At 36.0% G+C, this 25,992-nt stretch overlaps 1 protein-coding gene across 10 annotated transcripts in view; it reads left to right on the top strand.

Annotated features, from left to right (window-relative positions):
• Window positions 1–25,992, top strand: part of CHL1 (cell adhesion molecule L1 like) — a 202,127-nt gene that overhangs the window by 126,651 nt on the left and 49,484 nt on the right. For 9 of the 10 annotated variants that reach the window (XM_045493574.1, XM_045493578.1, XM_045493577.1 and 6 more), the window contains 6 exons: window positions 3,456–3,561; window positions 6,955–7,142; window positions 17,942–18,064; window positions 19,155–19,325; window positions 20,288–20,335; window positions 22,663–22,783. In XM_045493574.1, the coding sequence (XP_045349530.1) occupies window positions 3,456–3,561; window positions 6,955–7,142; window positions 17,942–18,064; window positions 19,155–19,325; window positions 20,288–20,335; window positions 22,663–22,783 (757 nt within the window). The remainder of the gene's footprint in view (window positions 1–3,455; window positions 3,562–6,954; window positions 7,143–17,941; window positions 18,065–19,154; window positions 19,326–20,287; window positions 20,336–22,662; window positions 22,784–25,992) is intronic. The other variant, XM_045493580.1, reaches the window with a different exon arrangement.

The raw sequence follows: 25,992 nt of genomic DNA on the forward strand, positions 1-25,992 counted from the left end.
TTGATAAAATAGGTGTTTATTTTAACATATACAATTATTTAAAATGGATTCATAAACATTTTAAGTATTTCTCAGTTTTGATTTCTAATATGGAAAATATTGTTAGATATAACCCACACAAACAAAAGCACTGTGGGGTCTTGTATAATTTTTAAGAATGTAAAGGGATCCCAAGACCAGAAATTCTTACCAGCAATTTATCTAGCCTGAATCCCTAATTTTACAAATGAAAAAACAGAATGACTCAGGGCCTGGCTAAATGTCACAGGGTTTAGGGTCCTATTTGTAACTCCACTGTGGAATATTACTTAAAAACTCAGGTTCAGTGCCTTTCTGCAAATTGCTTTTCTTAAAACATATTTGCCTAAGTCAGTTTCCTGCAGCTGAATCTTTCACACTTCCTTGTGATTTTTGTTCTGTCCCCTTCCCTTCTAGAAAACGTAAGAACTGTACTAAAATGGTAATGTATCACTTTGAAAACTGTTGACTGCTCCCTGATAGTAGACATTTACATAAATCTGTGTCCCCCTTTAAAACATAATCCATATTTGTATCTTTAGCATTAATATATTTATTTTATAAGCACAATTCTCCAAAATGCCACCTGGCTACTTCACTTGAGGAGAGACAAAGTCCTCTGCCCAGTTTTCAAGTTTTGCCTTTTTTGTTTTTCAATTTTTTAAATGTTTATTTATTTTTGAGAGAGCAACAGAACAGAAGCAGGGGAGAGGCAGAAAGACAGGGAGACACAAAATCCAAGCAGGCTCCAGGCTCCGAGCTGTCAGCACAGAGCCAGACTTGGGGCTCAAACCCATGAACTGTGAGATCATGACCTGAGACGAAGTCAGACGCTTAACCGACAGACCCACCTAGGCGCCCCTTAAGTTTGCCTTGAAGGTTATTTAACTTGTCACACACATCAAGTTTTTCACAAGACCAGGAGTACTTGAATATGTAGAATCTATTTAAAAATACCATTATGTATTTTTTGGATGATTATTAGTGTTAAATTCCATAAAGGGAGAAAAACCTAGTCTCAGACCCCCAGTAACAGTGAAAGGAAAATTTATAAATGGGAAATGACAAATAATAAACAAACTTAGGGAAAAACATTCATTAACAAAAGCAATGTGTAGAAATAAAAATAGAGAAAATGAGCAGGTTATAATTTCCTTTGTAAAATTGGCAAAATATTTTATCATTTTTAAATACTGGTGTTCATTTGTGGCAAGGATGATGGAAACTGTTGTACTCCCATTTTGTCTGTAATAAATGTCCTCTTGTGAAATGTCCTCTTGTGAAATCATATATCCAGAATAAATATTATTTGTGTCCATGTCTGGAAATTTATCATAAGTTACTAATTCAATAAAGGAAAAATTTATATGCTTGAAGATATCTATGGAAGTACATGTTACCTGGAAATAGAAAAATGAAATAATAAGAAAATTATCAAATAAGTGATGACAAAATAATGGAAATAAATAAAGTAGTAAAAGTAGTATATTAATTATAATGTCTTAGAACACTATAAATAAAAAACAACTGTCAAAATGATTGGACTAAGTTAAAAATATATACACACATCAAATAGACTAAATGCCAATAATTTAAAAATAGAGACTTTGGGGCTCCTGGGTGGCTCAGTCGGTTAAGCGTCCGACTTCGGCTCAGGTCATGATCTCACAGTCCGTGAGTTCGAGCCCCGCGTCGGGCTCTGTGCTGACAGCTCAGAGCCTGGAGCCTGTTTCAGATTCTGTGTCTCCCTGTCTCTGACCCTCCCCCGTTCATGCTCTGTCTCTCTCTGTCTCAAAAATAAATAAACGTTAAAAAATTAAAAAAAATAAAAAATAAATAAAAATAGAGACTTTAAAGTTGTAATGATATGGCAGTCTTTCTTCTGCTTTACAAATTGTTCTTTTATTATGGATTAAATGAAGTGAACATATATGGCAACATGAAATGAAATGGTAGCAGTAAATGTATGTATTCTTTAAAAGTAAATATATTTTGCATAATCCAATTAAAAATGGGCAGAAGACAAAGACATTTCACCAAAGAAGAGGTACAGATGGCCAATCGACACATGAAAAGTTGCTCAATATCAGTAATCATCAGCTAAATGTAGATTAAACCACAGTGAGATGTTACCTCACACCTGTCAGAATGGCTAAAATCTAAAGCATAAGAAACAACAGATGTGGAGAAAAAGGAACCCTCATGCACTGTTGGTGGGAATGCAAACTTGTGAAGCCACTGTGGAAAACAGTATGAAGGTTCCTCAAAAAAGTTTAAATAGAATTCCCACATGATGCAGATATTCCACTACTGTATATTTACCCAAAGAATACAAAAACATGAATTTGAAGAGATATGTATATCCCTGTGTTTATCGCAACATTATTTACAATAGGCAAATTATGGAAGCACCCCTAGTATCCTTCGATATAGATGGAAGAAGTGGTACAGATGAAGAAGTGGTATGTGTATGCACACGTGTGTGTGCAGACACACACACACACACATATGTATATATGTAATGGAATATTACTCAACCATAAAAATGAATGAAATCTTGCCATTTGCAATAACATGGATAGATCTAGAGGGTATAAGTCTAAGTGAAAGAAGTCAGTCACAGCATCTGGGTGGCTCAGTTAGTTGAGCATCCAACTTTAGCTCAGGTCATGATCTCATGGTTTGTGGGTTCCAGGCCCATATGGGGCTTGCTGAGTCCTCTTCCAATCGTCTGTCCCTGACTCTCTCTGCCCCTCCCCCACCTCATGCACGCACATGCCCACTCTTTATCTCTTTCAAAAATAAATAAACGTTAAGAAATAAAGACTGTCAGAGAAGGACAAATACCAAATGATTTCAGTAATATGTAGAATTTAAGAAAGAAAACGAACAAAGGGAAAAAGACAAACAAAAAAAACCAGACTCTTAACTGTAGAGAACAAACTGATGGTTACCAGAAGGGAGGTGAGGGAAAGCGTGGGTGTACTAGGTGATGAGAGTACTCTCATCACGATGAACACTGAGTAATGCATAGAATTGTTGAATCACTGTATTGTACACCTGAACTAATATAACACCATGTGTTAACTCTACTGGAATTTTTTTTTTTTAATGACCCAAGAGCACACACCTCAGAAAAGTGAATTAAATACATGTTCAAAGAGGAAGTGAAATTTGTTCTGTAATTTTCACTCTTTTATAGTTCTTTTACCTACCAATATAGAAAGCATGTTTATTTTTCAAGATTTTATTTTTAAGTAATCTCTGTACCCAATATAAGGATTGAACTCACAACCCTGAACTCAAGAGTCATATACTCTACTGACTGAGCCAGCCAGCCTCCCCTACAAAGTATTTCAGTTGTTTCTGTTATAGCTAAATTAACCTCACCCAGTTTTTGCAGACCATGTTCTTTACATACATATTTTGATATTTAGTTCAGCAGGTTCCAACCATCATAAAACAGTCAAAAGTGCAAGTTGCCTTTCCCTTTGATGAATATTTTCAGATTGAGTGTGAAGCTAAAGGAAATCCAGAACCAACGTGAGTATTCTTTCCAACAAATCATTGTTTAATGCATACAGTGTTTTTACTTCTCTGTACTCTGACTATTATAAGCTTTTTGGAGTATAAATCTACATGTGACTAAGGTAAGCATGCCAAAAGAATGATAGCTATGTCTATGAAGATGAAGTTTGGCTATTTTACATATGTTCTTGTGCAAGTCGAATTTATTTTCACCATTGAATGATTTACCTTATGTGAAATACTTACCATGGGCTCTGGCACCGTGGAAATATTCTGTCATTCCTTATGTTACAAGTGAAAAGGCAGTCAAAACCCAAAGCATCCTTTATTCTACTTAGTGAAAGGTAACATTTGTTAAGCCAAATGCTTAATACATTTATACATGACATTGTATACATAGTTATTATTGCAAGTCTTAAATGTGACACATATCTTATTCATTGAATAGGTCGTTACTTATTTAAGTTATCATAGAAATATTTAGTCATCCTGGATGGCAGAATGCTATATGCGTTGTATATTTTCATCTAGTAGTTTATTAGTTAAATAACTGTTAATGTAAGTGATCATAATCAGTGATGAAAGATTTTTAAAATACCTCCTGTACTTTGGAAGGGACAAAGAAATGTGGGTGTATTGGGAATGAGGTGGGAGAAGCTGTAGGGAAAATTTTAGATTTTAATGTAGGTGATTCTCAAGTTGTCAGCAAAGTTACCCATTTATTGATTTGCTTAATTCCTTTATATTAAGAAGGTACATATTTAATGAAAATTATTTGAAATTGTATTGTGGCTCTCATGATTACTGCCTGATAATATGTTATTTTAAAAATCATTCTTGGGGCGCCTGGGTGGCGCAGTCGGTTAAGCGTCCGACTTCAGCCAGGTCACGATCTCGCGGTCCGTGAGTTCGAGCCCCGCGTCAGGCTCTGGGCTGATGGCTCGGAGCCTGGAGCCTGTTTCCGATTCTGTGTCTCCCTCTCTCTCTGCCCCTCCCCCGTTCATGCTCTGTCTCTCTCTGTCCCAAAAATAAAATAAACGTTGAAAAAAAAAATTAAAAAAAAAAAAAATCATTCTTAATGAATCATTAACATGTTAAATTATCATTATTATCTATATTTCACCAAATGGAATATATTCAATCAATATATGTAAATGTGGACAGAATTGTATGGAATGAAGACGAATTTAGTTGATCATCTGGCTTGATCAGTATGGATCGATCAATATTATGATATATATTAATGTTAATGAACTGAATTATTGTATCAAAAGATAATACACAATCGTCAGATATTATTAATGATCAAATTTATCTGTGTCTGTAATCAGAATGAGTTTAATTATGAAATACTACTAGCACTTATAATAAATTCAGAAATCAGAATAGAATCTGCTAGTAACATTATTTCTTATTTTCCTAGATCCAAGTCCAATATACTTATGTAAGAAAATAAAATAAAATCTATACATATGAGAAAATATGATTATTAATATTTATTATTATTGTTGTTATTATTATGTAATTTGTTATTTTATCTGAAAACCCAAGAATATTCATTCCCTGGACAAAAAAACAAGCTTTTATAAATACAAAGGGGTTACAATAAGTGGTCAATAATACTTTTTAAAAAACCTTAATTAGATGTCTATGCAAGGCAGTTAGAAAATAAATAGGAAACAAGAAGGAAAAAATATCTCATCACACTAGCAAAAGGAAAAAATCTAGCAATCTTAACAATTAGTGGTAGCAACATCAACAAAAACAATATCAAATACTATGTAATAAGACCTATGCAGGATTTAAATTGGGGGTGGTGACTACAAAATTCTGCCTAGGATCGGGAAAGAAGATTTCAAAGAATGAAAAGATGTAGCATATTGCCAATGGAAGTGTTTAATTCTGTATATGTAAAGTAATCCCAGTCAGCGTACTGGAATTTAAAAGAATAGATTCTCTGTGTTCTTTGTAAGTAAAGCCAATAAAACATAAAACAGAGAGAGAAAAAGGAATAAAAGGAGTGGAGTGGGGGGCAGGCGTACTCCCAACAAAAATATGTGTGCCATGAAGGTTTGTTAATCCTGTTGAGAGAATAATCAGCTAGGTTAGTGTAATAATATGGTGTCCTAAAACATTACCCAGTTTGCATGGGTAATTCATATATGAAATGCTAACTAAAATCAAGTTGGGAAGTCATTATTAGATTGATAAGGTTGTTTTAAAAAAGGCTTTTTAGAGCCTCATCCATACAAATGACATGGTGGTCACATATTATGGTGAGAACTTAACTGTGTAGGGTTTTTTCTGGAATACAATTCTGTAACATTTATCAACAACTGTAAAAATTTTCTTATGCTATTTGTCTATCAGTCTTTGAAGAGATTGTCCTAAGGAAATATTAGATAAGAACCAAAAAATAAATATGTTAAGGTTGTGTGCACAATTTGTTTATAAAAGGGAGAAAATTCAAATCATTGAGTAACTTATACAGTAATCATATGACAGAAGATAATGTAGTCATAGAAACTGTGTTTAGTAGCATTGTAATAATTAGAAAACCTAATTTTTCCAAAATTATATATTCATTGTGGTCTCAAATATGTTACTAATATGTCTAAAAGTAATGTTAGGAAATACCACATTTAATAGTACTTGTTTGTTTAATTTTGAGTGAGCTTTTCACATACACACATGATGACACATTATATGTTTGTATGGAGTAGTCTTTGAAATACTAGTAAAATACCTTTCCAGTTGGAAAAGCTAAAATAGCTTCAAAAAGAACAGAACAAAACCTATTTTCAATTTCTGTTCTCTCAACTGTCACAGCTCTTTTGTGGCTTGGTCTTAGTTCACCTTGCTATAACAAATATGCTACAGACTGGGTAGCTTGAACAACAAGCACATATTTGTTACACACTTCTGGAGGCCGGGCAGATCAAGATCAAGGCCTTGGCTGATTTGGTGTCTGATGAGGACCTGCTTTCTGGTTCATATACAACTATTTTCTTGCTGTTACCTCACATGACTTAAGACAGCAGAAATGCTTTCTGGAGTCTCCTTTATAAGGCTGCTAATCCCATTCATGAGAACTCTACCCTCATGATCTAAGCACCTCCCAGATACCCTACCTCCAAATACGCTTACAATAAGGGATTGGGCTTGAATATATGAATTTGGGGGAGACATAAACATTCAGTCTACAGCAGCTTGTGAGATTTCTCAGACTCTTCTAAGGCTTTTTTTTTTTTTTTTTGTATTCTATTATATAGCCAATTAAAAATCTTTTTTTCTTAAACCATAAATTGCCTTGGTTTTGTCATTGTTGTGCTTTTGATTATGACTACTTTAAAATTAAGAAATACATTTTCATTTTTCAGGATTATTTACTTTTCTTTTATCTTACAGATTTATGTGGACTAAGGATGACAAGACTTTTGATCTCTCTGACTCTCGGATAATTGTGTCTAACAACTCAGGAACATTTAAGATCCCAAATGAGGGGCACATATCTCATTTTCAAGGGAAATACCGCTGCTTTGCTTCTAATAAACTAGGGGTTGCTATGTCAGAAGAAATAGAATTTATAGTACCAAGTAAGTGTTACAATGGATATTCCATATTACAAATATTTTAGTGAAATGTTGAAGAGAATAATAACACATTCATAAATTAATTACCAGCTTATATATGCCCTATGTTTCATTATAAGGGAAGTTATCTTCTAGATCTTGATACTTTAAATATGATCTTTGAAACCAACATAATTTTGCTGTGTTTCAATATTCTTATATCTAACATGGGAAAAAATAAGAGTCTGCGTTGCCTTATAAGATGAGAATCAAGCTAAATGCATTGGTTAGATGTGGCTAAATTTTGTTGCTGCAACAAGTATTCTCCAGGCCCACGTGCTAATTCCCTGATTATGTGGTTGGCTGTGGGTCTGGCAGCTCTTTAGGCTAGGTGTTCTCCATGCAGCCTTTTAGAGGTCCCAGCCACTGGAAATAGCGTCATTCTGCGAGTATACCATGTGAAATTTACACCACCTTGGTCAAAGAATCTGGGGCAGAGACCAGGCAATAATTGCTTCCAACAAGAAACTATACAGGCAACTTCTCATAGTTTGTCAGGTGGGCAAAGCCAATCTCATAGCCCTACTTTACTCCAGCAGTATGAGTGCCCATTGGGAGAGGATAGCCAGTAATTGGTATATATTAACAATGTTTTCTGTAAATAATAATCATGGAAAACTGTAAATTACTGTACTGGTAAGGGTGCGTTTTATCAATAACTGCTACGAAGATTAAGTGACCCCTTTATTACCATATTTTGCCTCTATAGCATGGGATCTCTGATGACCAACTTCCACATTTGGTCACTTATTTTCCCTGCTCTTAAGGTATCCCACATTACCTGATTCTAACTAAAATCTTTGCAGAGTCCATTCTTATGTAAAAACTGCTGTCAGCTTCTATTTGGCAATTTCTTTTTGCAGACTTATAGACACTAAAGATATTCAGAGTCATTGCCTTTCCAGGATACGGACACTTTATGCTGGAAGCCAGTGAGAATGTACACAAACCTCAGAAAAACAAATAATGAAAAGACGTATCCTAAAAAATTGGACAGGGGACTAGATTTAAATTATTCTAAAGTCCTTATATTATTCTAGATAAGAATTTAGAGTCTTACAAGTAAAGTATGCATCTTAAGATTTATAAAGTAATTACATTAAAAATATAGAGTAAAATATGAATGGTTAACAGACCCTGTTGTTTGAAGGAGAAAAAGATAAGAAATGTGAGAAAAGGAAAGAAAAAACTGTACAAATAAATCCAAATATATGACTAATTGAAGATGAAAGTAAATACACTAAATGCTTCAAGTTTTTTTTCTTTAAAGAAAGGTATGGTTGTTTACCTTGTAGCACATCTAAATCATAAGGGTACAGAGTTATTGAAACTACAAGATGGAAATGATGTTCCAGATAAATGCTATTCAAAACAAAGTGGGAATGTCTGAATTAATATTAGTCAAAATAGAATTCATTTTTATTTTTTAAAAATGTTTATTAATTTTTGAGAGTGAGAGAGACAGAGCATGGGCAGGGGAAGGGCAGAGAGAGAGGGAGACACAGAATCTGAAGCAGGCTCCAGGCTCTGAGCTGTCAGCCCAGAGCCCAACATGAGGCTTGAGATCATGTCCTGAGCCGAAGGCAGACACTTAATCAAATGAGCCGCCCAGGTGTCCCTAGAATTTATTTTTAAAAGCCTTCCTGAAGATTAATTCCCTAGGCATATATAATATTAAAATATATGAAGCAAAAATAGAAGTACAAGTGGAAATGGACAAATCTATCATAATAATGAGAGATACTAAAATATGTTTCATTTTTTGGTAGCTCAAGCAGACAAAACATCAGTAAGTATATAGAAGATTTAAAGAAGCCAATTATAAGCTCCAACTAATGAACATGTATAGAACATTGCACCTAAAACTGCAGAATGCATTTTTTTCAATATTTGATGACATATTAGCTATGAAATAAATATGACCCAAATGCAATTGAGTTAGAAGTCAATAATACCAACAAAATTAGAGAAGCCTTATATCTTTGAAAATCAATAAACAGATGTCTAAGAAACTCATAGGTCAAATAAGAAATGGCAAAAGAAAATAGAACATATTTTGTAGTGACAGTGGTAGCAATTCTACATAGGAAAACACGCATGAGGCAGCCAAAACGTTATTTAGACAGATACATTTCATCTTAGAAACATACATTAGAAAAGAAGAGGTGAAAATTAATGATTAAGCTTTTTTATTTTTATTTTTTAATGTTTGTATATTTTGAAAGAGAGAGAGAGAGAAAAAAAACATAAGTGGGGGAGGGGCTGAGAAAGAGAGGGAGACACAGAATCTGAAGCAGGCTCCAGGCTCTGACCCATGAACAATGAGATCATGACCTGAGCCAAAGTCAGATGCTTAGCCTACTGAGTCCCCCAGTGATCTAAGCTTTTTAGGTAACATAGTTTTAAGATGAAAATGCATGAATTAACTTAAGGCAACAGAATAAACTAAAAAAAAAAAAAATTGATGGGATAAAATTATGTAGAAGCAGAAAATAAATCCAACAAAGAGATGTGAAGCCTTTATAGTTGAAAAATACTTTAAAAGATATAGATAAATAGAAAAAACATACCTTTTTCAAATGAAAATATGAGAATGGGCTCATCACCATTAGTAGTCAGAAATAGATGTACTGTAACGCACATAATAAAAGCATTTGCTCCCACAAAGTTGGGAAATATTACGAAGTCTGAGAGTACTAATTTTAGTTGGGAATGTGCAGCTCCCATAATCTACTACCATTGCAAGTGGACTTTCCTGCTCTGTGGAAAATATTTGTCAGTCTCTCCTAAATGGAAGATGGTCTCACCTGTAACCTGGCTCTTCCATTTCCTTCCTCATGTGTGCGGCACTCATCCGTGTCAACTGGGCATATTTGTGATTCCATTGCTTGTATTAAAAATATATTGGAAAAAAACATGAGTGTATCCATGATAGGATGAGTAAATAGTTAGGATTTGTAAATAGGATGAGGTATAGTTACTCAGCAGTGAAAATTGATGAATCTTGGGAATATGTTGAATAATCAAAGCAATTCTCAGAATGATACATACACTATGATTTTATTAACAGAAGTGCAAAATATGGGAAGATAAATTATTGTTTAGGAGGATACTTGTATGTGGTAAATTATAATGAAAAACAAACAATGATGAAAACACAATTTCGGGGGCCCCTGGGTGGCTCAGTTGGTTAAATGTCTGATTTCAGCTTAGGTCACGGTTTCACAGTTGAGGAGTTTGAGCCCTGCATTGGACTCCATGCTGAAAGTACAGAACCTGCTTGGGATTCTCTCTGTCCCTCTCTCTCTATGTCCCTCCCTCATTCCTGCACTCTTTTTCTCTCAAAAACAAATAATAAAATTAAAAAAGAAAAATTGCAAGAAGATTAAAAAAAGAAGAAGAAGAAAACACAAGGAGAGTAGTTTCCTCTAATGGAAGGGGGAAGGGATGGATTCTGTACCAGACAGGAAGGTCATGGTGACACTGTGAGTTTTGTCCAGTGGGGTGGTGGATAAGAGTGCTGGCTGTTTTTGTTTGTTTCTTTTTATTCTTTGCAAATGGCTTTTTTGTATATGCAAGATTTGTAAGTACCATATTTACTTGTCTGTATTAGATATACTGGGATATTAAGTAAGGTGTTATAGCATAGTAATGGCAAAAGTAGAGGCATGTAAACTTGAAAACTGGCCTCAGGAGTTTAGGTTTGAAATGACATTCACTAGTAGATGTTCATGAATTCTGGATCAGAAAGTTATTACCATGAAATTTGTGGTTGTGATCATAAAACCAGACAGATGTAATTATCTATAAGTGTGTAACTATAGTCATGTTATAGTTTATATTATAAAACCAGATATTGTAGTCTAACTATAACCATATAATCTATGTATCTAATTAACTAAAATAGGTGAAATAAGATATGTGTGAGAGGGATATTAAAAATCTGTTGTAGAAGGCAAAGCATCAGCATGATCCCCAACCTGAACTCTGATGGTTGCTATGGAGACACAAAGGAAAAAGCTAGACCTATTGCAGAGAAGGAAATGGCACATGTTAATATGAGATTCTGCAATTAAAGGGTTTAAAAAAATATTTTTTTCTCATTATCTAAGCAGACCAAGTGAAGTCATGAACATTGTGAGGGTAATTCTGGCCAGAATAGGCTAGCATTGCAGTGAAGAGATGAGATTTGGATGTGAGCTATGTAGTGGGTAATTGCTATGTTTTTCTGCTGCTGTAGAAAAAAGCAAAATAAATTAGGTTTCTTATGCATCATTTCCAGTCTCTCCTGAAATTACTTCATCGTCTAACAGCTTTCTGCAATCATTTCTAGGTTGAAGAGGACCGCTATCCCAATCCTTTGGGGTTTAGAAGTCAGAGTCCATTTAAAGTTTCCTACAATGTTAACAATTGATTCTTTTCTTAAGCTGTAGAGAATCAATTCTTTTTTTATTGATAGAAACTTTGTGATTTGAATTTTAGAGTGTCATCTCTGATGTCTTAAAGTTTTCTTTAGACTAACCTTAAAGGCTTTTTAGCCCCCTAAGTTTCTACACGAGGACAATAACTGGAAATCCCATTATTACTTCTTACAAACAGAAACCTTGTACAGGCTGTTTGGCTTTCTGCTTTCAATAACACTGCAGTTGAGTTTGCTAGGGAATGAAAGAGTAAAAGAAAAACCAACCAAACAAACACAATGTACTGTTTTCAAACATGGGAAAAATCACTTCACTAAATGGATTTCCCGCAATATGGTGTGGAGAGTTAGTCCGTGAATTATTCAACATGTCTTTATTAAACTCCCCTCACGTGCCAGCCACTTTTCTAGTAATTTGAGAGATAGCAGTGAAAAAACAGAGGCTGTCCTCAAGAAACTTCTATCCTGTGTATGTGGTGAGTGGTTCTAAGAAGAAGATAAGGGTCTTTCTAGCCTTTATTTTGACAACCGCCAGTGGTTGGTATGACGATACAAACAATTCTCTTTGGGCTATTCAGTACTGCCCATCCTTCACAGCACAGATCAGCTTCCTCCACTTACCATTCCTACTCCGTCTCAGCCTATAGCAATTTTTCTTTCTGATTTTTTAAAACAACTTTTTGAAGCATCATTTACATATCATAAATTTTATTGGTGTTAAGTGCAAAATCATTGAGTTTTTAAAATACATTTTTAGTACAACCATCATCATAATCTAGTATTTGGACATTTTTATCATCCCCCAGAGATTCCTTATGCCCATTTGTAGGTACTACTCTCTCTTCCCACCCCTAGCCCTAGGCAGTCACTAATCTTCTTTCTGCTTCAGTAAATTTCTTTCCTGAACATTTCATATAAACAGAATCATTCCATACATTATTTTCCCATCTAGCTCCTTCCACCTAGTGTGATTTTACAGCTTACTCACATTGTAGCATTTATCAGTAGTTTGCTCCTTCTTATGGCTAAGTAATACTACACTGTATGGATGTACCACTCTTTGTTTATCCATTTGCCAGTTGATGTCCCTTCGGATTGTTTCCAATTTTTGGTTATTACAGATAGTTCTCTTAAGAAAATCCACGTGAAAATTCTCTGGAGTTTTTAAAGCATTTAGTTATGTACTGCTTGGAAGAGTCTTTTAGTTGTGCGTATACTAATTGGGATGTTTAAAAATGGTAAAGATGTCATGCTATGCTATTCTTCTTTTGTTGTATGCCTCCAGATGCTGCTTGAATGCATATTATCAGTGACTGATTTATCGATTCATAGGCTGAAGAACAAAAGAATGAATAAAAATACTAGAGCAATTTCCATACACTATTAAAGTAATATACGAAATGGCAGGCTTAGGAATGCAATCCTTTATGTACTGTTTTAATGGAAACCAATTAGAATTTCTGGTCTGCTAGGTTCTACATTTGTATAGCTTCCTTAGATTCCTCAAGACAATTCCCTTAAAACATACTGTGGCTATTTATTGCTCAGATTTGGGAGGAGTAGAATAGCAAAAGCAGGATCTGGTAGCATATGCTAATTTCTTTTACTGATATATGCAAACCAACTAAAGAAGATCAATTTGTTGAGAGTCCAACTTGGAGTTTTACAGGTTTAATTAAGACCAAGGATTTTCCTCTCATCCGTCATGTTGTGCGAATGACTGGAATGACATGGGCTGGATTGGGTATCCTTCCTTAGCATGAATTCATTACCAGCTCATAGACTGAAAGGCAATGTTAATTCTCTGTAGTCCTAAATGGATTAATGGGGTACTCTCCAGGAAATGGGAATCAATTAAATTTCTTTGCATATGGAAACTAGAATTAGGGATGATATAGCATGTGAGCTCAGTGTCATGCATTCATCATAATGATGTCAGACTGTAGCAGTTTGCTAAACCCACTGAATGGAAATGTAAGGCACTCAAAAGCTCACCAATCCAGTCCTGTAAACAAAGAGAGAAGTCAAAATAAAGTTCTATTGGGGCACCTAGGTGGCTCAATTGGTTAAGCATCCGACTCTTGATTTCAGCTCAGGTCATGCATGATCTCACGGTGGTGATAGCAGAGAGCCTGCTTCGGATTCTCTCCCTCCATCTCTGCTCTACCCTTCCCACCCTTTCTGTCTCTCTCTCTCTCAAAATGAATAAGTAAATAAACATTAAAAGAATAGATAAAATTTTATGGCATAGGAACATTTGCCCAGTAATGGGGAGGAGTATCATTAAATCATAGGTTCTACATGACAAACTTACTGTTTCTTTCCTCTGGCTTCCTCCCTACCTCCTCTGTAAAAGCTAATTCCAAATATTTGCATAGAATTACGGAAGTCATTACAATGTAGGCTACAGAGGAAATCAGAAGGCACAGCAGAAGAAAGCTGTATGTCCCTTTGCCCATCTCCTCTCTCTACAGTGTGGTCGGGTGAACTAGGCAAAGTGAAAATACTTGATTATTAGCCAACATATGTTGAATAATTTTTAAGTGCCCCATGTTATTTAATTGATTTATATGAAATGGTTTATTTAAACTTTGACACAAATCAGTGAATTTGGATGAGGAAACTGAAGCACATTAAGTAACAGGTTCTCATCACTAAGTAAGTGATGAAGCCAGGATTCAGCCCCAAGCAGCTGGCTCCAGAGTTCATGTGTTTAACCACAATGCTATACAGTGTTGTCTGTGCTTTGATCATTTAGGTAACACATCTTCTGCATGAGCTGAAAAGTGTTGCACTTTTTTGTTGGAAATAGCTTGGCATTAGAGTATCAGACTCAGAGAGATAAAGAGTGTAAGAAGACTTGATGAGATTACTTGTGTGCCAGAGACAGATTATCTGCAGAGTTACATAACTTGATAGCAGTTAAGTCACCTTAATGGCTTTCTTTTAAGTGGTTTAGTTACTATGATTTGTATTAACTTAAATTATTCTGATGCTGTTTCATTACTACTCTTTACTATTAAGCATGTTGGCATGGTAAGACTCTACAGCTTAGATTTTACAATATCCTTCCCTTAAGAAACTTCTAACCTAGTGAGTCTTTCAAGGAGCCTAGGGAGATGAATTCACAGGACTCTAGGATCCCAGAGAAAAGTAAATGGGGGCACGAAAGGGTAAAAATACTGGTCTGAAGCGGCAAAGCCAATTAGTTTCACTACTTGGTCCAGAACCCAGCTTGCACTCTTCTCTAAATACAAAATATTTTTTAGAAGGCATCTGCATTTCAAGTACAAAGATGTTATTTTTTTCAGTGTGTTTGGTTGAAAGAATTGAAATGATGAGTTTCAAAACTCATGGTCAGCATCTCAACTTGTAGAGGTCTTAGAAATTTTGTATTTGCTGGTTTGCTTTATATTGATAGTTCCAGTAAGAAAACTGCTTGCTGTCCAGTTAACTAGTTTCTAGAAAAGTGTTTTCATGCTAGATTCTGACTGGGTTTTGGGGAATGTATGCCATTGGAGTTGTTACTAGAAATTGGACTGTGACACTGAATTGTAACTCTGCAAGCTTATTGGAGAGTAATAAAAAAGATGGGTGCTGTCAAATGCTTGATTTCTTAATGCAGATAGACTGATAAGGACATTATATATAAAGGAAATCGACTTCATGTAGACTTAGGTTATTATGGGATTTCCAAACATTCTTGAACTTCTGCTTAGGTACATACCGATGTACAAGTACATTCTGCTTCCTTTGCAGAGAGGCTACTCCATGGTCAAGTCCAGTGTTACTGAAACATAATTAAGTGATTGTGTTTTTGCTGTTTATGGAGCACTCATTTAAAATATGTTGGCGAGTTAAAACGATGTGGTTGCCTTCCACAAAAGAAAAATAATTGTTTGCAATTCACTTTTAAAAGTGTTGCATCTGTCCAAACTCAACAATGCTAATGTTTATCACCAGAGAGACACAGTTAGCAAAAGCCATTGGTTGAAGTTATTTTTAAATGGAGTTGTTTCTTTATTTGAATTAAGATAAGCTTCATGCCTGCTGTTGAGTTACAGTAATTAAATTCCACATTTATTTGTGGCCATTAAAATGTTCATTTTCTAGCATGGAACCAGACTTACTAAATAGTGGCAAAGTCAAAGAAGAGGACCATAAAAAAAATACTGACAAATTAATGTCTTTTATAATATCTATTCTCAGACCTTAAATTATTAAATATATAAATGTTCTTCACTTTTTCCTGATAATAATTTCATCTTTGACCAAAAGCTGTTCCAAAGATTTATGGTATGTGATAAAGGTTTTGATAGGCTTATAAATTTTATTTTATTTTTATTATTGATGCCTTGGAAGCCAGTTGAATTACATATGTACATCTTTGGAATTAGAATTTTATAATCTAGATTTAATTAATGCATGGATGATAGTGCTTCACTGGCAGTACTATCTGTTTGAATCATTAGATTTTTCTGAATACTCTGAGGGGGCAGCTCTCTAATTAGGGCTTTATATATCTTATTAATTAGCTACTTTACAATGGCTATCACCGAGGGAACTGTGTATTCCTGTAAGGCATTGTAAAGTTTGCTTGTTATAAAACAGGATTACAGGCACTTTCCATTTTCTAATCTATGTTCCCCTTCCTCTGTTGCCCCTTCTCTCTGAGTATAAATAGATTCAGTAACTATCTAAAGGCCCTGTTAACTTCAATACCAATGAACAAGGGGCTTTTACAGCAAGTTACACTAAATAAGTGATTTGAACTTGGAGCTTTGATCACCTAATAGTTTTGTAAATTGCTACATATTATTTGCATAAGGTGTATACTTTCTACAAAATGACTTGTATAGTATTTGCTCTCCATTAAAGCTAAGTAAGGCATTACCAAATAGGTGGCATTGAGATTTTACCTACAAGACCTTACCATAGTGATGGCCCTAGACATACTTTCCTGTCTCTTGGTGGAAATTTCATGCTAGCTAGAGCAAAAGCATGATGCCACGATAGTTGCTGTTTCAAATATGTTTCCAGCCTCACTACGAGAAATCTGCCACAATGGGTTGACCAAGAGGAATTGACTGAGGATGGTCACATGACTGAAACCTGCCTTCCAAACTAGCAAAGGCACTGTATATAATGCACTGCCCCTGCAGTGCTAAGCCTTGAAGGGTCCTTGAATTTAGACAAAAAGCAATTCAGTGTAACCAGCTGGTGCATCGATAAGAGAAATGTCAGCAAATTCCTTCAACCAGTAAGGAATTGGGGTCGGAGTTGAGGGACAAGGGAATAAATACATAGAAAATGTACACAGCTCCTCCAGAAGAAACTTTACAATACATGAGTGTATCTCTAGACTTCCAAGAGTAATGATTGTCTTTTGTGAACCACCATTTGAGAATGAAATATAGAGATGGAATACCCCCACAAAATTCCATCAAGCCAGCAGTGTTATACATACCTTCGTGAGGTCCTTTTCTTCCATAAAAGCCTTATTAATTATATCATTCAAAACCCCCTAATAAAATCATACGGTGTTAATGTAGTGTTCAGGCATAATACATTTTGAGTGTTCTTAAAATGGTTTTATAAATAATTTCATGAAAATAATCACACAGTGGTGCTGGGTTTCACATTCTGCTTAGTTGTGACTTAGATTTCCATTGTAATTCTATTGCCCTCTTAGGAAACTGCCTCCTGAATGGGGGAAAAATGTTAAAATATTGCCAACTCTCCTTTCCTACATCAATTCCATTTCATTTAAAATTTTATTTCTGGGAGTGATTCCAATGTGGAAGACTCTCTTAGCAACTTAAAATGGTCATGTTTGGCTTTTTGTATTCATACTATTTGCCCCACGTGGGCTTTGAATTTTTAATTTAGTTTGGTTATGCTTTGAATGGAGTATTTGCCCATTAAATCAAGGACTTCACAGTAAAGCCAAGGCAGAAAATATGTATCTGCCTAGAAAAGAAATCACAGTGTTTGAATAAAAAAAGTTATCTATCAGATACTAAACTCAGTGAATCCTGTGACTCAGAACTTGTAGCTCTATGCAGAGAAATACGCACAACATATTGTTGCTAGTTGATGTCACATAGCAAAAATATTTGTCGTCTTCACTTGCAAAATGTAGAAGCATTTTTAAAGTTTTATAAGGATGCACCCCAGATTCTTAACAGTGTTTTCTTCTGCAGGGGAGATACAAGAACCAAGATTTGGGGCACTGAATTTGTTAAGCATGCTCTATTTTTTAAAAAGAAGGTGTTAATATATTATTGCTTGTGACATTAAAAGTTAATTTTAAAATACTGTCTTAAATAATTTTGTATGCTAGATGTTCCAAAATTCCCAAAAGAAAAAATTGACCCTCTTGAAGTGGAGGAGGGAGATCCAATCGTCCTCCCATGCAACCCTCCCAAAGGCCTTCCACCTCTACACATTTACTGGATGAATATTGGTAAGTAACATTCTGTTCCATACATAGGAGACCTTTTAATTTCATGCATCGTGTCAGATATTATAGTGGAACAAAGATTTAAAAACAATGTAAGATTATCAACGTGGAAAAAAAGAAAAAGCGCATTATCATTGTGGAATGAAATAGTTTTTTAAAAAATTATATCCATCTGTAGAGTGTGTTTCAAGTTTTAAATATTCTATTAAGTATGTACATGAAAACACTAGAAAACCCTTAACTATATCTCTTGATTTTATCATATCTGAAAGAGTAGAGGCTATTGATATGGTAATGTATGTCTATGAAGAAAATTGCTATCTGCATTCCAAACAACTTACTTACCTTTGGAATATAGTCCATGTCAAAGTTGAGGATGGCTTAGGTCTGTGTAGCTAGCCTTATATTTCTATTTAATAATGTTCTACCTGCTACATAGAGTGACCCACAGAGAAATTAGCATGAACCTTTGTGTTTCATTCGCCAAAAAAATTGTATTCACTCTCAAGTTGAAACTCCAGCTTCTTGTATAGTTCTTCCGGCATGTGCCTTCACAATGTGCCCTAAATGTTTTCACATTGTAATGCAGAGAGAAAAATGATAATATTTGTACAGTACTTGGAAGAAAGCGAGACAAACTATTTTTGGCTGCAGGCAAACATTCCAGACTCCAATCACTCTAGAACTTTCCAAGCTGCATCCAGGAAAGACAGATTAATGTCTTACACATGACTTTTGGGAAGATCTGTTTGATTGAACCATTTGGACCAGTTTTCAGATACACCAGTATAGAAGTAGCAGCCTAGGTGGTAAGGAGAGGTAGAAGGTACAGAATGGTTGTCCACCAGTGGGTTTCTTTGGTTAATGGTGGAAAGTATGCTCCCAGGGGATTTGTTGTTGTTTTTTATTTTTGTTTTTACTTTTTACTTCTCACTCACTGCTCTTATTTTAAGACCAGACTTGTGAGGAATAGGAAGAGCAAGCATGAACAATGAAATGAAATGAAATAATATGAAAGAAAGGAAAATAAAGAAGGAGGATGAAGCACAATAAAGGACAGTTGCTCCTATTAATGACAAATGTTTCCTTCCAGAGTTAGAACACATTGAACAAGATGAAAGAGTATACATGAGTCAAAAGGGAGATCTGTACTTTGCAAATGTGGAAGAAAAAGACAGTCGAAATGATTACTGTTGCTTTGCTGCATTCCCAAGATTGAGGACTATTGTGCAGAAAATGCCAATGAAACTAACAGTTAACAGTTGTAAGTCCAAATAATTTATCGTTCCGTCGTGAATGCTGAATACAAATGCGCCTGCAATTTCATTCTGGCTGAAGCCAGTTAAAGCTGGGTGGATATTTTCCGCCATTGTTTAGTTCAACTCTAGAGACTTCACCCAGATGAAAGAGACATCTGCAGCTGCAGACCTACAGTAGCTCTGTCTCTCAGAGCCAGAAAATCAAATCTCAATTCACAGTACAAGTATATTTCATTTGACGTCTGCAGGATCTGGTCATTTGCAGTGGGTGCAATACACGATGACATTCTAAGGTTTCTGAAGCAAGTCTCAGGCTTTGATGCATCGTGATCTTGAGTAACTAGAAGGCTGAAAATGTCGAAGAAAATAGGAGTTGAAAATAAAAAGATTGAATATTATAATTTTTTTTTTTTTATCACATCAAGCTTTGTTGTTCTTCCCAAATTGACAAAGTTATTTGAATTGCTTCTCTTCCCTCCTTGATTCTGCAGATGCCAGTCTGGGTTCCCAAATGGGAAAAAGTCATTAGTGGGAGAAAGAACCATAAGATTCAAAGGGCAGAGATAATCCCCGACAGTTCACTGACTGAATAATTGGCTCTGGGAGAGTCGAAAGTTGGCATTACCATTTCATTGTCTAATTTGGTTCATGGTTTTTTTTTCATTGTTATGTGTAAGTACACTTTGCCAGGTCTTCACTATAGCATCGCTTTTGGCAGCCTCAGTTCTCTGTAATAGAGCTGTAATCTGTATCCTCTCGACCTTGGACTCATCTGTGGTAGTTCAAGATTAAGCTCATTATATTTTTTTTTTTTCAAATATATCCCCTAAGATGATGTTCTAGTGAAGCATGGTTATATCTCATTTTGTAATTTTTCTTAGACAAAACTGTGACTTTCCATTCATTATTGATACTAGCATCTACCATTATGTTTGTGAGTTTTTTCTTTAATTTTTTTTTATTTCAGTAAGGCATGCTAATGACTCAAGTTCATCCACAGAAATTGGTTCCAAGGGTAAGTTGATCACGTGAAGAGGGTTGGCATTTAGTTTTACCTTTTGTAACTCATTGTCATCTCAAAGCTTAAATTTTTCTGTTACTATGTTCATGAGTATATTAAAATACTGATATTTCTATAAAGGAAACCCCTTCTCATAGAGGTTTCTATTACCCTCCCCCCATCCTTAACTATATGCAAAAGAGTGATATTTATAAATTCCTCACTATGCAAAAGTATCTATATTTATATATGATATAATTCACATAGACAAATACACATACCCTCCCACACATTTATGTATTTTTTTTTTGAGAGAGAGAGAGAAAGAGAGAGGTGGCGGGGAGGGGCTGAGGGAGAAAGAAAGAGAATCTCAACACAGGGCTCAATCCCACAACCCTGGGATCATGACCTGAGCCAAAATCAAAAGTTGAACACTCACACAACTTGCCACGCAGGTGCCCCAGTATGTATATATATATTTTAAATGTTTATTTTTGAGAGAGAAGGCATAAACAGTGGAGGGGCAGAGAGAGAGGGGGACAGAGGATCCAAAGCAGTCTCCATACTGTCAGCAGAGAGCCCAATGCGGGGCTCAAACTCACAAACTGTGAGATCATGATCTGAGCCGAAGTGGGGCACTTAACTGCCTGAGCCACCCAGGTGCCCCCAACATGTATATTTGGGTCTCCTAAGACTTCTGTCCTTTTTGAGTGACATTTTGGTTGATAGTTGTTACATGTACGTAGAAGAAAGAAACAGTAGAGAAAACACTAGGTTTAAGAAAGTTAAATGGTTATGTTTCTTGTAAGACTTCTCAGAGTACTTTAACATTGGGCTGTAACTCTAAGAATACAGTTTGCTGCATTTTCGTAACTCATTTGTCTGTGAAATAGTACAGTTTTCCCCCACAGGACAGGTACTAGAACTAGTGTTGTATGGAAGGTGCCTGAGTGAACCTGAATTATATAACTAGTTTTCCACAGTTCATTTATGTGAATGCAACAAATGTTCTTCATGTCATGGGGGCCAGTGGCCTCATCTAGATTTCTGATACACTGGCAACATCAGAAGGGCTGGAAGAAGACTCTTCTCGGTGCCTTCTCAGTTTGAAGGTGGATTGATTAAATATACTTCCCCAACTGCATTATTGAGGTCAATAACCCAGACATGTTCCTTGTATCTGTACACCCCTTAGTAAAAATAATAGCACGTACTGTGTGTTCAACAATTATTTTTTGATAAACACATACTTGTAAGGAAGCTATAGCATGTGCACACTGCTATCAGGGCTTTTCATTTCCCTACTCTGAATGTCAGCTGTTTGCACTTTCCACATCGTGTCAAATCACATTGACATTGGATGGACAAAAAACAATTTGAGAGAACATTTGGAAATGATGTTAAAACTTACATTGAAAATGAAAGCCCTCGTTTGCCGTTGTATTTGAAAAGCATTCTTGAGCATGTAACAAAGGGAACATTACAATATGTAGTTACTGAAAATGTTTGCTTATCATTCCCTGAAGCACTATGTTTCTTTGAGGGGCTGAGATTGTAAATAGAGTCACCTTAAAGAACTTGCCCACTTCATAGATGCATGGTGTCCACCATACGCTTCCTGAATCAGAATTTCTGGGAGCAAGGCTCGGGAAGCTATATTGTAACAAGCATCTTATAAAATACTTAGGCATACTAAGTGAAATTCAAATTGATACACAGCCATTAGACATGGCAAGGTCTGATTAAAGTGTGGAATATAAAATCATAGGCTATCTGTTAACTTTTAAGGACTTTCATCAAGAAACTAATTGTCTTGGGGCATCTGGAGGGCTCATTGGGTTAAGAGGTGGACTTCAGCTCAGGTTATTTGTGAGTCATCTCACCATTTGTGAGTTCAAGCCTCACATCGGGCTCTCTGTGTGAGCTCAGAGCCTGGAACCTGCTTCAGATTCCGTGTGTGTGTGTGTCTTTCTCTGCCTCTCTCTCACTATGCCTGCACACTCACTCTCTCTCTCTCTCTGTCTTTAAATAAACTTAAAAAAAAAAAAAAAACGAATTATCTTCAACCGTACTTGAACTTGTGAAATTTGAAGGTGTGTTTTCAGTCATGACCTTCTTAAAACGTGGTGCTACACTAAGTTATTGATTCTGAGGGACCATCCATGCTTCGTGGTAAGAATGGAGTCTATTTAAATGGCAGTATATTAAAAATTCATCTTTGTATATATACATAGGAGCATATAGGTAAATACATTTTAAGTTTTAAGAAAGATTTAGTACCACAGGATTTTAACTGTCTTCATTTGGAAAAAAGTATGTGACTTTTCTTTTCTGTATTATAGCAAATTCGATCAAGCAAAGAAAACCCAGATTGCTGTTGCCTCCTACTGAAAGTGGCAGTGCGTCCTCAGTTACCATCCTCAAAGGGGACACCCTGCTGCTTGAGTGTTTTGCTGAAGGCCTGTGAGTAACTTGACCCCGTTCATGACTTTGTCAATCCCTTTCTATACAGAATAATGCATTAGTTAAGCAGTTAATCCTATATACACATTTTTAAAATGATTTCTTTTAAAAAAATTCTGTTACCACTTTTCTGGAGGAAGTAATTTGCACTTCACTCTACAGACTTCAGGCTGTGACTGAGATTGATTTATAATTAGATTGCTCTGTCAGTTTGTGATAGTGTGAATGGAGGTGACAATGAAAACATTCTCCTTACCTACGTCAGTAGGGATGCCATCCTTAGAGCTTGAAGTTGTTACTTACCAGTCTCTTACTGTGGGTGCCAGGTTTTTGTGTCTCTGCTATCACATTTTCTCCCACTCCTTGCTATGCTATGGGTTCTGATTGCTTTTCAGGTTGCAAGGAGCCTTATTTATCTATTATTTCACCCTGCTGCCCTTTGCATACAAAGAGGTCCAGAGCATGTACTTTCAGAGAATTTCACCTAAGAATATAATTAACTCAGCTTCTTCTCGTCTGAAAAATCAATGCAGGTTTCCAAATCCTCCAAAAAATGTCACTTGGTCATGTCTTGAAATTGTTACATTTGTTGAGCAAACACCCTAAGCCTTTGTAAATCAGGACTATCTTATTTAATACTTAGTCAAGGGACTCTTCTAGCTGGGCATCTGGTTGGTGAACTGGGATTTGAAATTTTAAAAATTGTATTCATTCATAACTCAATATATATTCTGAATGAGTTATTTTAAATTGGTTTATGAAGAAAAAGAGCCAATTTTAATGGTTTTGCAGCCCCTTAGCTTTGTAAACGTCTCTCTCCATCTGGCAAAGATATACAGGTTGCTTATGTGTTTGAAATGGCATGCGTAAGCTCACTTCATGCTCACCAAGTCTCAAGGCGGCCATTATTCCCATTTGCAGGCTAGGTAAATGACGCCCAGCGGCTTGATTGAACTTGTTCAAGCTCAGTATAAAGTGGAGCTGGAGTTCCATCCTGTCTCCAGAACCCTAAACTACCTCTAGATTTAATGTATTTCAGTTCAACCCAATGAATGGTCTGTTCAATAAAGGGGGAGGTGGAGGAGGGCGGACACAAAGAATGGCATTGTTTCTGAATCTGAAGAAGTGGCTGTAGGTCTATACTTCAGTAAATGGTTAGTCGCAATGAAAATGTTGATACTATTCATTAAAACAGGAAAACTTTCACAAAGAAACCGATATGGAGGGGTTTAGATTCTATAAATTCTGTGAATAAGGCCGGAATTTGGAATAGTTAAAACAACAATGAATCTCATTCAGAAGGGCAGGCACTGAGTGGAAAGTGCACATTCAGGTGCCAGTTCACACTTGCTCTTACCCTGTGGGAGCTTCATTGGAAGTAGAGGGGGGTATTGTCGCTTCCCTCTGTTGATTATTGGTATCAAACTGTTTCTTCACTCTCTTGCCTCTGTAACTTGTAAATTCTTGAGTTTAAGGTAGGTGTGATTCTACTTCAAGATGCTACACTATAAAAATGTAGGAAGAGCAAGGAAGTATACTAACAAAAATTGGCTGGATAAGTACCTGAACAAAATTTGAGAGTATGAGATAGTGCATGTTTGTATATAAAAAGGGATTAAGAGGTGCCAGCGTGGCTCATTCGGTTGAGAATCTGACTCTTGGTTTCGGCTCAGGTCACGATCTCTTGGTTGGTGAGATCGAGCCCCACGTTGAGCTCTGCCCTGGCAGTGCGAAGCCTGCATGGGATTCTCTTTCCCCACCACCCCCCACTTCTCTGCTCCTCCCATGTTTCTCTTTTTCTCTCAAAATAAATAAACTTCTTTAAAAAAGGGATTAAGCATTATATTTTCCCTCAAATTTTCACTGCCCAAATGCTGTTAGTGAATGTTCCTTAAATTTAAAAAAAAAGAAAAAAATTGAGAAGAATATAGCTGGATATTCTTGGAATAGGAGAGATATGTCACTAGATAAATTAGGTCTCATGTTCACCTGATACTTGTAGATAATCATTTTATTCTGTTCTCTCAAGGGATAGGTATAAAGGATTAGACTGGTTTTCAAGGACTGGCAAAAAAGAAAGGACAGAAGGAAGGCAGGCAGGAAGGATGAAAGGAAAGGGAAGGGAAGGGAAGGAAGGGAAGGGAAGAATCCTGCAGAAGCCTGCAGAAAGTGAGATGCTTGCACTATTAAAGCATGAACTCATAGAAAAACCAGTTTGGAGGAACTTAGGTCCAGAGCAGCCTGTAATTTGGCAAATTGCCATTTTGACAGATGGCGTGGAAAGCAAGCAGTTAGGAGACTTGAGTTTCTGCATTCTGTTAGGTAGTGTGTGCAGGAAGCCAGCAGCTAATATCATCTCCCAGCTGCCTGTTGGAGCATCATTACTGTTTCCCACAAAAGGGTGCCCTGTACTCAGACTGGGCAAATAGAAAGTGGTGGTTCTAGATCTGTAAGGCACGTTACAGGCTTCAGCCTGGAATGGAGGAGGGGAAGAGAGTGTGTAAATTAAGGGACCTACCTCTTTACCTTCTATATAGTTTTTGCATAATAATGGAATTATTTTAATGCTTGCCTGAGCAATTCAAACAGTCTGAGATAATTGACAGAAACAATATGAGGTAATTGTTCAGTGATTAACTACTAACTAATTAATTCGGCTACAAGCATATATCCCAAGAATATGCAGTTAGGAAGGGAAAAGGGATAGAAAAAGCACAGGTGTAATAAAACACAGCCATGGAAAAAGCAAGTTTAGTGTTAGACAAACTTAAGTTCTAACATGTCATTTATTACCCTAGTGACATTAAGTGAATTAATTAACTTCTTGGAGCTTTAGAATCCTCATTGATAAAGTGACGATCATAATGCCCATCTTTAGAATATGTCAATAACCTGTAGCTATTCATAATAAAAATAAATAGAGCAAGGAAAAGCAGCATCAATAAAAATAGCAAAATTAAGTTTTTCCGTTCATATAACCCAACCGGAGAAGAGAAATAAAAAAATATATTAATTAAAATCAGCCTTCAGTGTTTTCTTTTCTTTTATCTTAAATGTTTATTTTTGAGAGAGAGAGAAAACATGAGTGGGGAAGGGGCAGGGAGAGAGATGGAGACACAGAAGCCGAAGCAGCCTCCAGGCTCTGAGCTGTCAGCACAGAGCCCCTACGTAGGGCTCGAACTCACAAACCATGAGATCATGACCTGAGC

The sequence above is a fragment of the Leopardus geoffroyi genome, chromosome A2, assembly GCF_018350155.1.
Source record: "Leopardus geoffroyi isolate Oge1 chromosome A2, O.geoffroyi_Oge1_pat1.0, whole genome shotgun sequence".
NCBI lineage: Eukaryota > Metazoa > Chordata > Mammalia > Carnivora > Felidae > Leopardus > Leopardus geoffroyi.